The following is a 12,201-nucleotide window of genomic DNA, read 5'->3' as shown; positions in this document are numbered from 1 at the left end:
GCGTATTCGGATAGCCTTTTCCTGGTACACTTCCAGAAGGGAACGGTGACGCTCAACGCGCCGAAAGCCATCCGCTCCATCAATTCCATCATCGTCCACTGGAGCCATACCGTGGCGGCAATCGCGATGTGACTTACTGCCAACGGTTTCTGAACTTCAGACATGGCAACATTAAGCCACGCTGTGGCAATTGCGCTCAAGACCACGCCACTTCTGACTGCCCTGCGGATGGAGCCGTGGTGTTAAAATGCGCCAACTGTGGTGGTACTCACCTAGGATCTGACAAGCAGTGCCCTAAACGCGAGAATTTGTCGGAGGTCTTTCCGCCTCTTCATGGACAAGCAAATCCAAGGGTGCGATCCGCCCCTCAAGAAATGTCTGGATCTTCTGTTGGACAAAGTTCTCCATTCCCCCTGGATTTTGGAGACAATTAACAGCTCAAACAGATAATCCCGATCTGTTCTCAGCAGATCAATTTATGGAAATTTTCTTTAACAAGACCGGTGCTCTGCGTAAGTGCCTCAATAAGCCCGAACAGATCCAAGTGCTCGGTAAGTTCAACAGTATGGTGTCTATACTGCTAACAATCGCTACCTGAAATGCTTGCTCTGTAAGAGCAAAAGAGATTGAGCTTGCCGACTTCCTCCGCAAGCACAGCATCGATGTGGGCCTACTAACCGAGACCCATCTAAAGTACGGCGACAGCTTCTGGTTGCCTGACCACAACATTATCCGGCTTGATCGCACCAGCTCCAGGGGTGGTGGTGTAGCGGTTATCGTCAGAAAGGGAATCAAGTTTTGCACTCTGCCCCACATCCGCACTTCTATCATCGAGGCCGTTAGTGTGGAGGTGGAATCGCCAACTGGAGACGTCCGGTTTATCGCTGTTTACTGCCCACGCCAGTGTACCGCAAACAATGAACTAGGAATCCAATTCAAGAAGAACCTGACCGCCATCACCCGTACTAGCTCCCCATACATCGTTGGGGACGACCTGAACGCCCGCCATGAAGCTTGGCGGAACTACCAGAGGAACCAGAACGGATGTCTATTGTTCGACCACGCACAACATGGACTGTACACTGTGCAATTTCTGGACGAACCAACATTCATCTCTCCGGCGGGAAATCCCTCCACGCTGGACTTTTTCCTGTCAAACATCGTACTATCCAAACAGGAGGCGCACAACGATCTCAGCTCCGACCACCAACCGGTGGTGACTGAAGTCGGTGTCAACGTGGTTCCTGCTAAAAGCTGCTTGTGTAAAGACTACCACGATGTCAACTGGGTGCAGTACGGACGAATGGTGGACAGCAACATCGATGAAAATCCACTGCTCGACACCGTAGATGACATCGACCGGGCATTGGAAGGACTCCAACAGGCCATATCCATGGCTGACGAGGCATACGTTCGACAAGTTCCTGTGAGGGGTAAGTTTGTTGCTATTGATTCCCACACCCAATTACTGATTCGGTTGATAAATGTTCGTAGACGCCAGTTTCAGAGGACTGGAGATCTGGGCAAAAAACGTGAAATGGCCGATCTGAATAGGCAGATTGCTTCCAGCATGGACTCACTCCGAAATGAAAGTTTCGGGCGTGTTGTCCAGAATCTGGATGACCACTCCAGACCATTCTGGAAGGTAGCCAAGGTCCTGAAAAATCAACCCAAACCCGTTCCACCTCTTAAAGTCGAAAATGATGACGATCGACTTGTAATCACCCCACAGCAGAAAGCAAATGCGATCTGCAAGCATGTGGCTTCATCGCATTTGCTTGGCTCGACTATGTCTCCCCTTGTCTTGTGCCTCCGGTGGATATGATTACAGTACAACACATTTGCTCAGCGCTGAAATGCACCAAGAACATGAAGGCTCCCGGGTTTGACGGTATATTCAACTTGATCTTGAAGAGACTCAGCATGAAAGTGCAGTCTCTTCTAATCGCTATCTTAAACAGATGCTTGGAACTGCACTACTTTCCAAACATCTGGAAAGTAGCAAAAATCAAACCAATCTGCAAACCCGGTAAGGATCAAACATTGCCTTCAAACTACAGACCAATCAGCCTCCTTTGAGCGCTGAGCAAATTGTTCGAGAAACTCATTCTCAATCGTTTGCTCATGTTTGTCGAGGAAACCTACCTGTCTTCTACCGAAACAGTTCGGGTTCAGGAAGGGGCACTCCACCAATCACTAGCTAGTACGGGTGATGAATAACATTCGAAGTAACAAAGCTGTATCCAAGTCCACAGCCATGGCATTGTTAGACGTTGAGAAAGCGTTTCACAATGTCTGACATGATGGGCCTGTATGCAAGCTTTGTAACTTCAACTTTCCTTTACATCTTGTTAAAATCACCCGTAACACCTCGTTTAAGGTATCGTTGAATGGTTGTCTTTCAGACACGTTTTCCATCCCAGCAGGTGTCCCGCAAGGCAGTCTGCTGGGCCCCTTGTTTTACAGCATCTACACTTCCGACATTCCTCCCCTCGGTGACGGTTGCGTGTTTTTCCTGTTCGCAATAGCCGTCAAAGGAAGGATGCCTCGCGAAATAACGAACAAACTTGAACGATGCCTTAACGCCTTTGCTGATTATGCCACCACGTGGAAAATTAAAATCAATGCCTCCAAAACACAAGCGATCATGTTCCTCCATCGGCAATCGCCCAAACTGAAACCGACTCCATCTTGTACTGTAATCATGGATGGCACAAGGGTTGAGTGGTCTACCGAAGTTTCCTATCTCGGGATGTTGTTCGATGAAAAGCTCCTCTTCCATTCGCATGTAGAGAAAACAGTAGTCAAGTGTTCTGTCTTGGTTAGGTGTCTGTATCCGCTGATTTGCCGCAGATCCCGCCTCTCAAGGTGAACAAACTGGCTGTCTACAAACAAATCATAGCACCTGCGATCCTCTACGCAGCTCCGGTGTGGGAATCATGTGCACAGACTCACAGGAACAAAATCCAAGTCGCTCAGAATAGAGTGCTGAGGATGGTTCTTGATCGTCCTTTCGACACTAGAATAACAAATTTACATGAAGAGGCAGGTATTGCCAAAATAGATTCCAGAATAAACGAAATTAAGACTTAATTTGCACAAAAATGTAATTTATCAGAACATGCTTTGATAAGCAATTTGTATATAGTAGATTAGGTGTATATAGTCTTCTTCTTCTTATTCGCATTTTCAAGCTTATTGTTTAGCGCATATTAGCTTATTGCGTGCTCTCAACTTAGTGTTCTAAATGCACTTCCACAGTTATTAATTGAGAGCTTTCGATGCCAATACCAATGCATGAATTTGTATATTGTGTGGCAAGCACAATGATACTCTATGCCCAGGGAAGTCGAGAAAATTTCCAACTCGAAAGATTCCCTCGACCGGACCGGCTTGGTAATACCGTGCCTTTACTGACTAGGCTATGATGCCCGCAGGTGTATATAGTAGTTGTAGGTTAGTTGTAGTTGTAAATAGTAGTTATAAGTAGTCTCTTTTTTCAAATTTAAAACAAACCAATCCCACCAAGGTGGTCATTTTTAAAACAGGCCTGATAGGACTAGGAACTGTAATTAATAATAGTTGAAATTTCAAATCAACTAAAGTGGAAAAGACGCATCGGTGTCACTTGATAAGTTATACATGTAAACCACACAATACAAGAAATAAAGATCATTTATAGTCAAAGTCAAAAGTGTTATCTGATGGCCATGGCACACAAATCAACACTCACACTTACACATACACCGCTATGCTGAAAAGAAAAAAAAAGAATTAATATTCATGAAAATGAATTTAACATAACTAACCTTTTGTAATTCATTCCTGAACCAAGAACCCTTGCGTGAATCAGTCCATATTGTAATTCTTGCTTACCGTTCGGTTTGCAACATTTTCACTTCGAGCACATTCACTTTGCGGTTACTTTTCTTTATTTTACATCCACCTCGGTTACCTTTATTAGGCAGTTTGTTACCATCTAGATGTGTTAGCTTCATAGAAAAACCATTGAGAATCCTCGGAGAATTTTGCTCATGCTTCTAGCAGTTCAGTTGGGCAACCTTACCCAAGTAACAATTTTGGTTTTAATAAGGTTCTGTACACCATTATTTAGACTTGTAGCATGCTTTAAAACCACTATAAAACTTTCAATGCTACTTGGGTATTCAACACGACCAGTGATCTCTCGTTATCGAGAGTGGCGCATAAGCCACTGTGCAGGTGTTCTTATAGAGAACATTCGACGACGACAACAAATAAACACGGTACCTTTCATGTACGGACCACCCTTCATACATCTGCTTTTTGCGTTAAACCTAAGAGAAGAGGAGACAATACGGAGGCGAAAACGAAACACTTTTCTGTCAAACACGAACCAGCTCGTGATCGGCTGATTTGTAGTGCGTAAGATAGAGATAGAGATAAATATACAGCAATTCCATAGAAAAAAGTTATAGTGAGTCTCAGAATTTCATGAAAATTAGTATAGTTCTTCCTTATCATGTAAGGGTAGTCCGAAAAATCTATTTTTTTTTTTCAAAAATGCCATTTCTTCAAAAAATTATAACTACTGAACCTCTTAATCGATTTTTACGGTTGACCCTTCAAATGGAATATGTTTTAATGTTGTTTTAGAAAAATTAAAAAAATTATGAAACACTCAGAGATATTTGATTTTGAAGGAAAAAAATACGTTACAAATGCTTTTCTTGATTTTCACTGCGAGGGTCTTCAACACCTTCCGATTTTAGTATTTTTAATTGAAAGATCATTTAATTTACATAACACATCAATTGCGATGTCGAAGAAGTAGTTTTGAAAATAATTTTTTTTTTTTAAATAAAAAATCATTGTTCCGCAATATATACACCACACGTGCATGGAAACGATGAAGACGCAGGGTAGTTCACAATGCGTCTCCATCGACGAAATCTATGAGTAACTTACAAACTGTTCAACCTGCAACATTCAGTTCAACCTGCGGGCTGTCCATAAACCACGTAGACCAAGTTTTGAACACTGCAGATCCTACCTTCCCCTCGTATACTTTACTAAAATTTTAAAATATTTTTACCGAGCGTATACTTTGGCTGGACTCCCCTCTCTCATTGAAGTCTTCGTGGCTTCAAAACAGGCCCCAGTTTGACATTATTAATTTTGGTATCAAAATTCTGGGAGAAGTACTTAAATGCTACAAATAATGACGAGGTCGAAGAAAAATAAGTAAAATATGAAGCATTTATTTTCTTTAATTACAATTTCACACAGTTTTCTTTCTCCCTTTATTGCCGATGCAACTAAGGTTAGAATAAAAAACACTTCTTTTTAGCGTAGATTTCTCTCGCTTTAAGCTGCAAATATTTATTATTTTAAGTAGATTTTAAGTAGGAATATCTATATTTAACTTACGTTTAGTGTTTAAGCAAATTTTAATTGTTTTAAGCAAGAAAATATAATAGTTTTATCGAATACAATGCAATTGAGATCCACGTTTCACAAAATATCTTCACCTTTTGATTTCATGTAATCTTCGACGAATGACAGTTGCGCTGGCGGCTGTAGCGATGACAAGCAGCGGTAGGGCAACCAGATTCCTCGCTCGTCCGTCCGTTACGAGTTCAAGGGGACTGCGGATAGCTCGTAGCAGTACCAACATTCCCCGGTCCGTAAGGTTGAGTTTGGTCCTGTCCACTAGCCTCGACCTTACCATCTTCAGCTACCTCGATGACGGCGAGCTTCACTGCCGGACGTCGGATGACTCCCGCTTCCGTACGAACCAGAGCCTGTCTGGTAACACCATCTTTTCCACGAATAACCTTGACGATCTGACCTCGAATCCAGGTATTTCTCTTGTTCTCATTGGCAACGAAAACCAAGTCACCCACTTCAATTGGTTTAGTGTCTCGGAACCATTTGGTTCGCCTGGGCATCGTTGGAAGGTATTTGCGCAACCATCTTTTCCAAAATCCATCCAGAATGTGTTGTGCCAGGTTCCAGCTGCTGCGTAGACAATCGGTGGCCTTCGTAGGTTCCTTAGGCAGTTGCTTAACTGCATTTGAGCTACCCAAAAGAAAATGATTGGGTGTCAGCGCTTCTTGGCCGGCGTTGTCCAGCGAGATGTATGTCAAAGGTCTTGAGTTGATCATACTCTCGGCCTCTAGGATGATTGTCTCGAAGGTTTCATCGTCGGGTACTCTTGGTGCGGAGGTCATTGTTTCTATAGCGACCTTGACCGATCGCACAAGTCGTTCCCACACCCCACCCATGTGGGGTGCGGCTGGAGGATTAAAATACCATTTGGTCGTGGTATTGGCGAAGGTTTCGGCGCACTGCTGGGTTTGGTCTTGTAGCTCATTCGTGGCACCGCGGAAGTTGGTGCCGTTATCAGAGCATATCTCGGATAGGGCACCTCTTCTAGCAATGAATCTACTGATGCACATCTTGCAGGACATCGAAGACAAGCAATGTGCCACCTCCAAATGTATCGCTCGAGTTGTCAGGCACGTGAACAAGGTAACCCATCTCTTAGCGTGTTTGCGACCAACTTTGACTGTCACTGGCCCGAAGTAGTCCAGCCCGGTGTAAGTGAACGGACGAAGAAATGCTTCCAGCCTGGCCCGCGGTAGTGGCAAACCCAGCGATGCGTTGTAAACCTTGCACATCTGACATCTAGCGGTGACTTTGCGGACCAGGTTTCGTAGACCTGGAATGTAGACCAGTTGACGAAGCTCATTGACTACCGTCTCCAGGCTACGGTGGTGACATCGACGGTGGTAGAAATCTACGAAGAGAAAGGTTACTGGATGGTTCGGAGCTAGTATAACGGGATACTTAGCTTCGATCGGCAGGTTGGGGTCGGCGCCGATACGACCATCCATTCGCACCAATCCCTCTTCATCGATGAAAGCTGACAATTTATACAACGGGCTCGATACCGGCACCGCCCTTGAAGGCTTCGTAGAATGTCGACTTTGCAACACAGCTAACTCCTCAGGAAACGTCTCCAGCTGAACCATCTTCCACAGGTTCACTTCCGCTTTGCACAGAAGTTCTGAATTTATCGGTGTTTCCAACGACGTATCTTCGCTCATCACTCCTCCGAATTTGAGAACGTACGCAACGGTTCGCTGCAGTTTTTTCCATCTCGAAAAACGTTTCACATCGATCACAGGCTCTATTTTCACCCGTCGGTTAACGAGTACCGGGCGAAGTTCTTCTGCTGCATCTGTTCCTTTCCAATTTTGTTCTGGCCAAAACTCCTCTGGACCCCATAGGAACTGTGGTCCTCGATACCATGGATCTTCAGGATCAAAGCACGGCCCGTTGCCCCACTTCGTTGCCTTATCCGCTACATTCTGCATCGTTGGTACTTTCTTCCATTCGCTTGGGTTGGTCGATGTCAAAATCTCTCCAATTCTGCAAGCAACGTACGGTCGATACCTGCGGAAATCGGAGTTGATCCAATGAAGGACCGTCGATGAATCGGTCCAGTAGAACTGTTGATGAATAGGAAGCTGATGATTCTCCAAAATCGACTGTGCTAGCCGGGTTCCCAGGATGGCAGCTTGCAATTCGAGCCTTGGGATTGATAGTGTTTTGATTGGAGCGACCTTGGCTTTCGCTCCTATCAGCGCACAATGCGGCTGACCAGCATAGATAAAGCAAATATACACTACGCAGGCGTATGCAGTGCTGCTTCCGTCGACGAACGTGTGAAGTTGCAGTGGCTGGCAGTCTTCTGGAACAGCGTCTCCAAAATACGACCTTGGAATACGGACATCGTTCAGCTTTGGCAACAAGTTTATCCAACGCTTCCAATCTCCGAAAATCCCGTCATCTATCAAGTCATCCCAGTCACAGTTGGCTCGCCACAAGTCTTGAATGATGATTTTCCCTTGAATCACGTACGTGGCGAGAAATCCAAGTGGGTCGTACAGGCTCATAACCGTCTTCAAGATCTGGCGCTTCGTAGGACTAACTGAACCGTCTAACAAACCCTTCTCTGTACCAGGCATGTAAGCGGAGAAGGTCAGTTCATCTGATTGTGGTAACCAGCGGATACCCAGGACAGATTCTGCAACGTTAGACTCCTCTGAATTCCACATCTTCTTCGCAGCATTTCTTTCTCCAAGTCCTTCCAGTACTTCTCGGTAATTTGACATGAAGTTTCGAATTTCAAATCCCCCTTGGCTATGGACGTATCTGACTTCCTCGGCCAAACGAATGACCTCCTCCACGGTATCTCCGCTGCTTTTGCTTGGTTGGCCATATGTTGGGAAACATTGAACTCCTTCATAATTCTAAATGTGGACCAACTTTTGGGAAGTGTGGTTAAAATCCTGTATCGCTCATTATTGTCTCTTCTTTCTTTATATTTATCCTTAAGTTGTATAAGGAATTCATTTTCGTCCGACAAAGGTGCGTTATAGGTGGTAACGATCGATTCAGAACTGGTTGTTTCCACTTTGAAAAATGATTGCAAAAAAAGAAGAGTTTAAGTTAATAGTTGGAAGAAAAGAATTGAAATTTAAAGAAGAATCACATGAATTTTCAAATAAAGCGATTCTGGATGGTCCTGCCACGGCTTCTTCGGTCACGGCATCATTGGGTTCATACAGTTTGTGGTAGCAACATTGACAAATGAAGGAGCTACACTCATCTATTTTAATCTTTTTTTCCACTGCATAATCGTACAATTTATTGGTGATTTTTCTGCACATGAACTAAACATCCAAACACCACACATTGAACACTTACTTTTCATTTTTAGATATTCTTCGATTCAACTGTTCTAGTAGGAAACTTTGTTTTCTAACTGATCATTTCTTTCATAACATTCCTTGTTTTATGTGAAGCATTATATCGTACCTACGAGTGCGTGATATACCTACGAGTCTAATAGCGAATTCGTTTATTATCGGGGTTGAAATTCTGAGACTCATTATAACTTTTTTCTGTGGAATTGCTGTATAGATAGATCCTGTGAGATCTCGACCACCGAATACGCTTCCTGTCTCTTAAAACGAGTGGCTTAAGCACCCGGAGAGGACCACTCGTCAAGGTTTGATTTGCCCGGCAAGAAACCCAACCTCAGGCGGGTTTATTAATTGAAGTGACCGAAATTTAGTTTGAGAGCGATTCAGCAGATTGAAATCCCATGAGGAATTGAGATCCTTACAAACAGAGACCGCTTCAAATGGTCCTAAGCGAAAGTTAATGCTAACAGTCGTTCTACCGAAACACAACAACCCCACTCACATTTATCATCACTGGATGTACTTTCTCTTTCAGATTTCCTCCACCGATCCTGACACGTGATTGCGGAGACTGTTTTACCAGGCAGTCCAACCTGGAGTAAATTCAACTACAACAAAAAATACTACACAAAATATTACAAAAAAAAAATGCAAAATGGAACGACACCAAAATGTAAAGAATCTAACAAACAAAAATTAACATTACTGGGAAAGCTTTTACTTTACGAAAACAACATTTATTTCAGGGCTTAATAACGGAAATCATTTTATGATTTATTCATGTTCCTAACCTGAACCCCGAACCGTGAACCTTGACGTTGAAGCGTGGGGTCTAGAGAGCGCGACTTAAATCTTTGGTTGCGGTGTGCCAAGCAAAGCCATCTATCGCTAGAAGCGATGCGGTGCAAACTCTAATCTGCACAAACCGATCCTGCACAAAAAGCCGTCGAACGGCTGTTCGACACATTTCAGATACATGTCCACACAAAAAACATTATTCACCTTACCTTTATAAGAAATTTGCACATACAATAAGTGGACCGCACGTAACTTTTTACCTACAGTTTGCACTCCACAGGCTAACGGAAAGGAACGAGAAATTATACATTGAATTCAGTCTTATAGACTCCTCACATTTTTAACTTCACATATCACGAAAAACACACCGCGACACTAAGTACACTTAAGTACTAACTACTCGCACTCCCGCCTCTTCCACGGTTCAAGTCAAAGTGAACGAGTAGAAGTTCCAGAACCCTCAGATAGGTGTGAATTCAACGGTCATCAAACGACAATTTTCATCATCTTTCTCTGTAACCATTCAATGCTATATCTCTTCAGTATACTATCTTTTTTTTTGGTTTATTAATTTATTTGATAAGGCTCAACCGAATTAACTTGACAGAGCCGAGGATTCTTGGTCACTATACAATACATTTTAAAACTCTAGTCAAAAGGTACAATACAATAAACACTTTATCTTCCGCTATCCAAAAAGCTTCCTCCATCAGAACTGGAGCCGCTTCCAGTAGTTTCATTGTATGGCAAATTGTTGTACGCCAACGAGGGTAAGAGCGCGTCCATTGCAGCAATGGACGCAAAACGTGGTCAGCACTCACACACTCATCACGAAACGGTTGCTTTCCAAAGTCGACGACGCATCGACCGAAAGAACTGCTGATGAAGAACAATGAGGAGGACCACACAATGGTTGCACAATGGAGGAGGACCACACAATGGAGAGTGGTCTGCTTTTGTCGACAGCCAAGTGAACACTGAATATACTATCTTGCTCAAATCTATTTTCGGTTACTCTTTTATACGAGAGAACGGTTCGGATTCGAACCCCGGACTTTAACGAACAGGTAGCGTATTCGGTTCAAATGGAATGAATTAGTTGAACGTATGGGGAACTCGTTGTTTTTTGTATGTCAAGTGTAAGTGGACGTACGTTCCTTGGCGGTGAATACCTTTATGAATTTAATTGTAAAAAAAAACAACAGTTCATGCAATATACTTAAATGTGGAAAATTGTATAATTAGGAATTCAGTGCAAATAAATATCCAAATAAATAACTAAATAAATAAATGGAAAAGCGTACTTGTTACAAGATAGAGATAGAGATAATAGAGTAAGAACCCAGTTGTCTCCTCTTCCTCTGAGGTTACACTGCCCCCTCGGTAGAATCTTTGTCGTTTACACATTTCTTTTGTTTTCAAAACAAACTCACATCCAAACAAAGCAATGAGCCACGATCTTTGGAGCTGTTCCGGTTCCCATTAGAACACCCTAGAGGAAGCCAACCGCAAACGATGGTTCCACAATATCACCACCTGCCTGCAGGGCCATAACCTGGAAGTACTGGTATTGAAAAAGATACACATCGATCTGACCACCAAGAAGGCATACAGCACCGGTTTTGATGACATTGACACCATCTTCAGTGTAATATATGCCTTCGCCGTATACTCCAGTTCCGTTACAACGAAGTGAACAAAAAGTTCCTGCCAGACACTGGGAACCCAAACCTACCGCCAAGGCCCAACTGTCAAGTAGGAGTACACCCAGTACACCCGCGACTGGTACCAGATGTTGTTGCAGAAACACTCACGAGAAGTTCAATTATCTATCAGTTCAATTTCAACAAAATTTCACCCATTTACGATGCTAAACGGTTGACCCTGAGAAAGATCGAAACATTGCCATTGCGAGTGAGGATCCTATGGCAGCGAACATCCTCTCGCGTGCACCGCTTCCGGAATGCCTGATCGGAGATTTCAAGAAACGTTTAGCGAGAATCGTGTTGGCCACCAATCCATGCCAGCTGCAGTACTGCATTCAACAGATCGTTGTCTGCCGGGCGGCTATGGTGATGAAACTTTCCCGCAATGCGATCCACTTTCCCCAGAGCAGACAGCTGGAGGCAGTGTTGCCACATTTTCATCTGTACTGGGAGTTGCAAACATCTTTTTCATCTGTTCATCGTTTCTTTCAGTCAAAATTCATATCACAAAAATCTTCTATTTTTCACGTATATACAAGCGCCGCATAGTGTTCTGAACTATTGTCACCCAAAAAAAAAAATCTTGACTTTCTGAAAAACTTTTCCGTATACATTTACTTTCTATCTGGTCAGGATCTAGAGATATTTTATATGCAAGAGTTTCACATGTATAGTAGCGCCTCAAAAACTCTGAACTACTGTCCACCAGCAAAAAAACCTTGACCTCCTGAACAACTATGCCGAAGACAGTACCTTTCTATCTGGTTGAGAACTCGAGATAATTCATATGATAATTTCACGTGTATACTAGTGTCGCGTATACTATACTAGTGGTCAAGGCGACGATGGATCGAGTGATGTGCGTTGTTCGAGTATCGGGGACACTCTCGAGTCCCTTTGAATCTCGAAGGGGGTTACGGCAGGGTGATGGACTTTCGTGT

The 12,201-nt window shown here is 43.5% G+C and overlaps 1 protein-coding gene across 1 annotated transcript; it reads right to left on the bottom strand.

The window, feature by feature from the left end:
• Positions 1 to 5,618: 5,618 nt before the first annotated feature.
• Positions 5,619 to 8,105, bottom strand: LOC135705472 (uncharacterized). Its single transcript, XM_065227221.1, has one exon. It carries the CDS (start codon positions 8,103 to 8,105, stop codon positions 5,619 to 5,621), a length of 2,487 nt encoding a protein of 828 aa, XP_065083293.1.
• Between the last annotated feature and the right edge of the window lie 4,096 nt (positions 8,106 to 12,201).

This window comes from Ochlerotatus camptorhynchus, unplaced genomic scaffold (assembly GCF_037179485.1).
Source record: "Ochlerotatus camptorhynchus isolate MF236.1 unplaced genomic scaffold, CSIRO-AGI_Acam_v1.1 ptg000267l, whole genome shotgun sequence".
NCBI classification, from domain to species: Eukaryota; Metazoa; Arthropoda; class Insecta; order Diptera; family Culicidae; genus Ochlerotatus; species Ochlerotatus camptorhynchus.
The sequence above is the reverse complement of the archived record's forward strand: the minus strand, read 5'-3'. Positions and strand labels throughout refer to the sequence as shown.

Bases quoted from the DNA above. Each gene is read 5' to 3' on its own strand.
- LOC135705472 (XM_065227221.1), bottom strand. From the start codon at position 8,105: ATGTGGAATTCAGAGGAGTCTAACGTTGCAGAATCTGTCCTGGGTATC.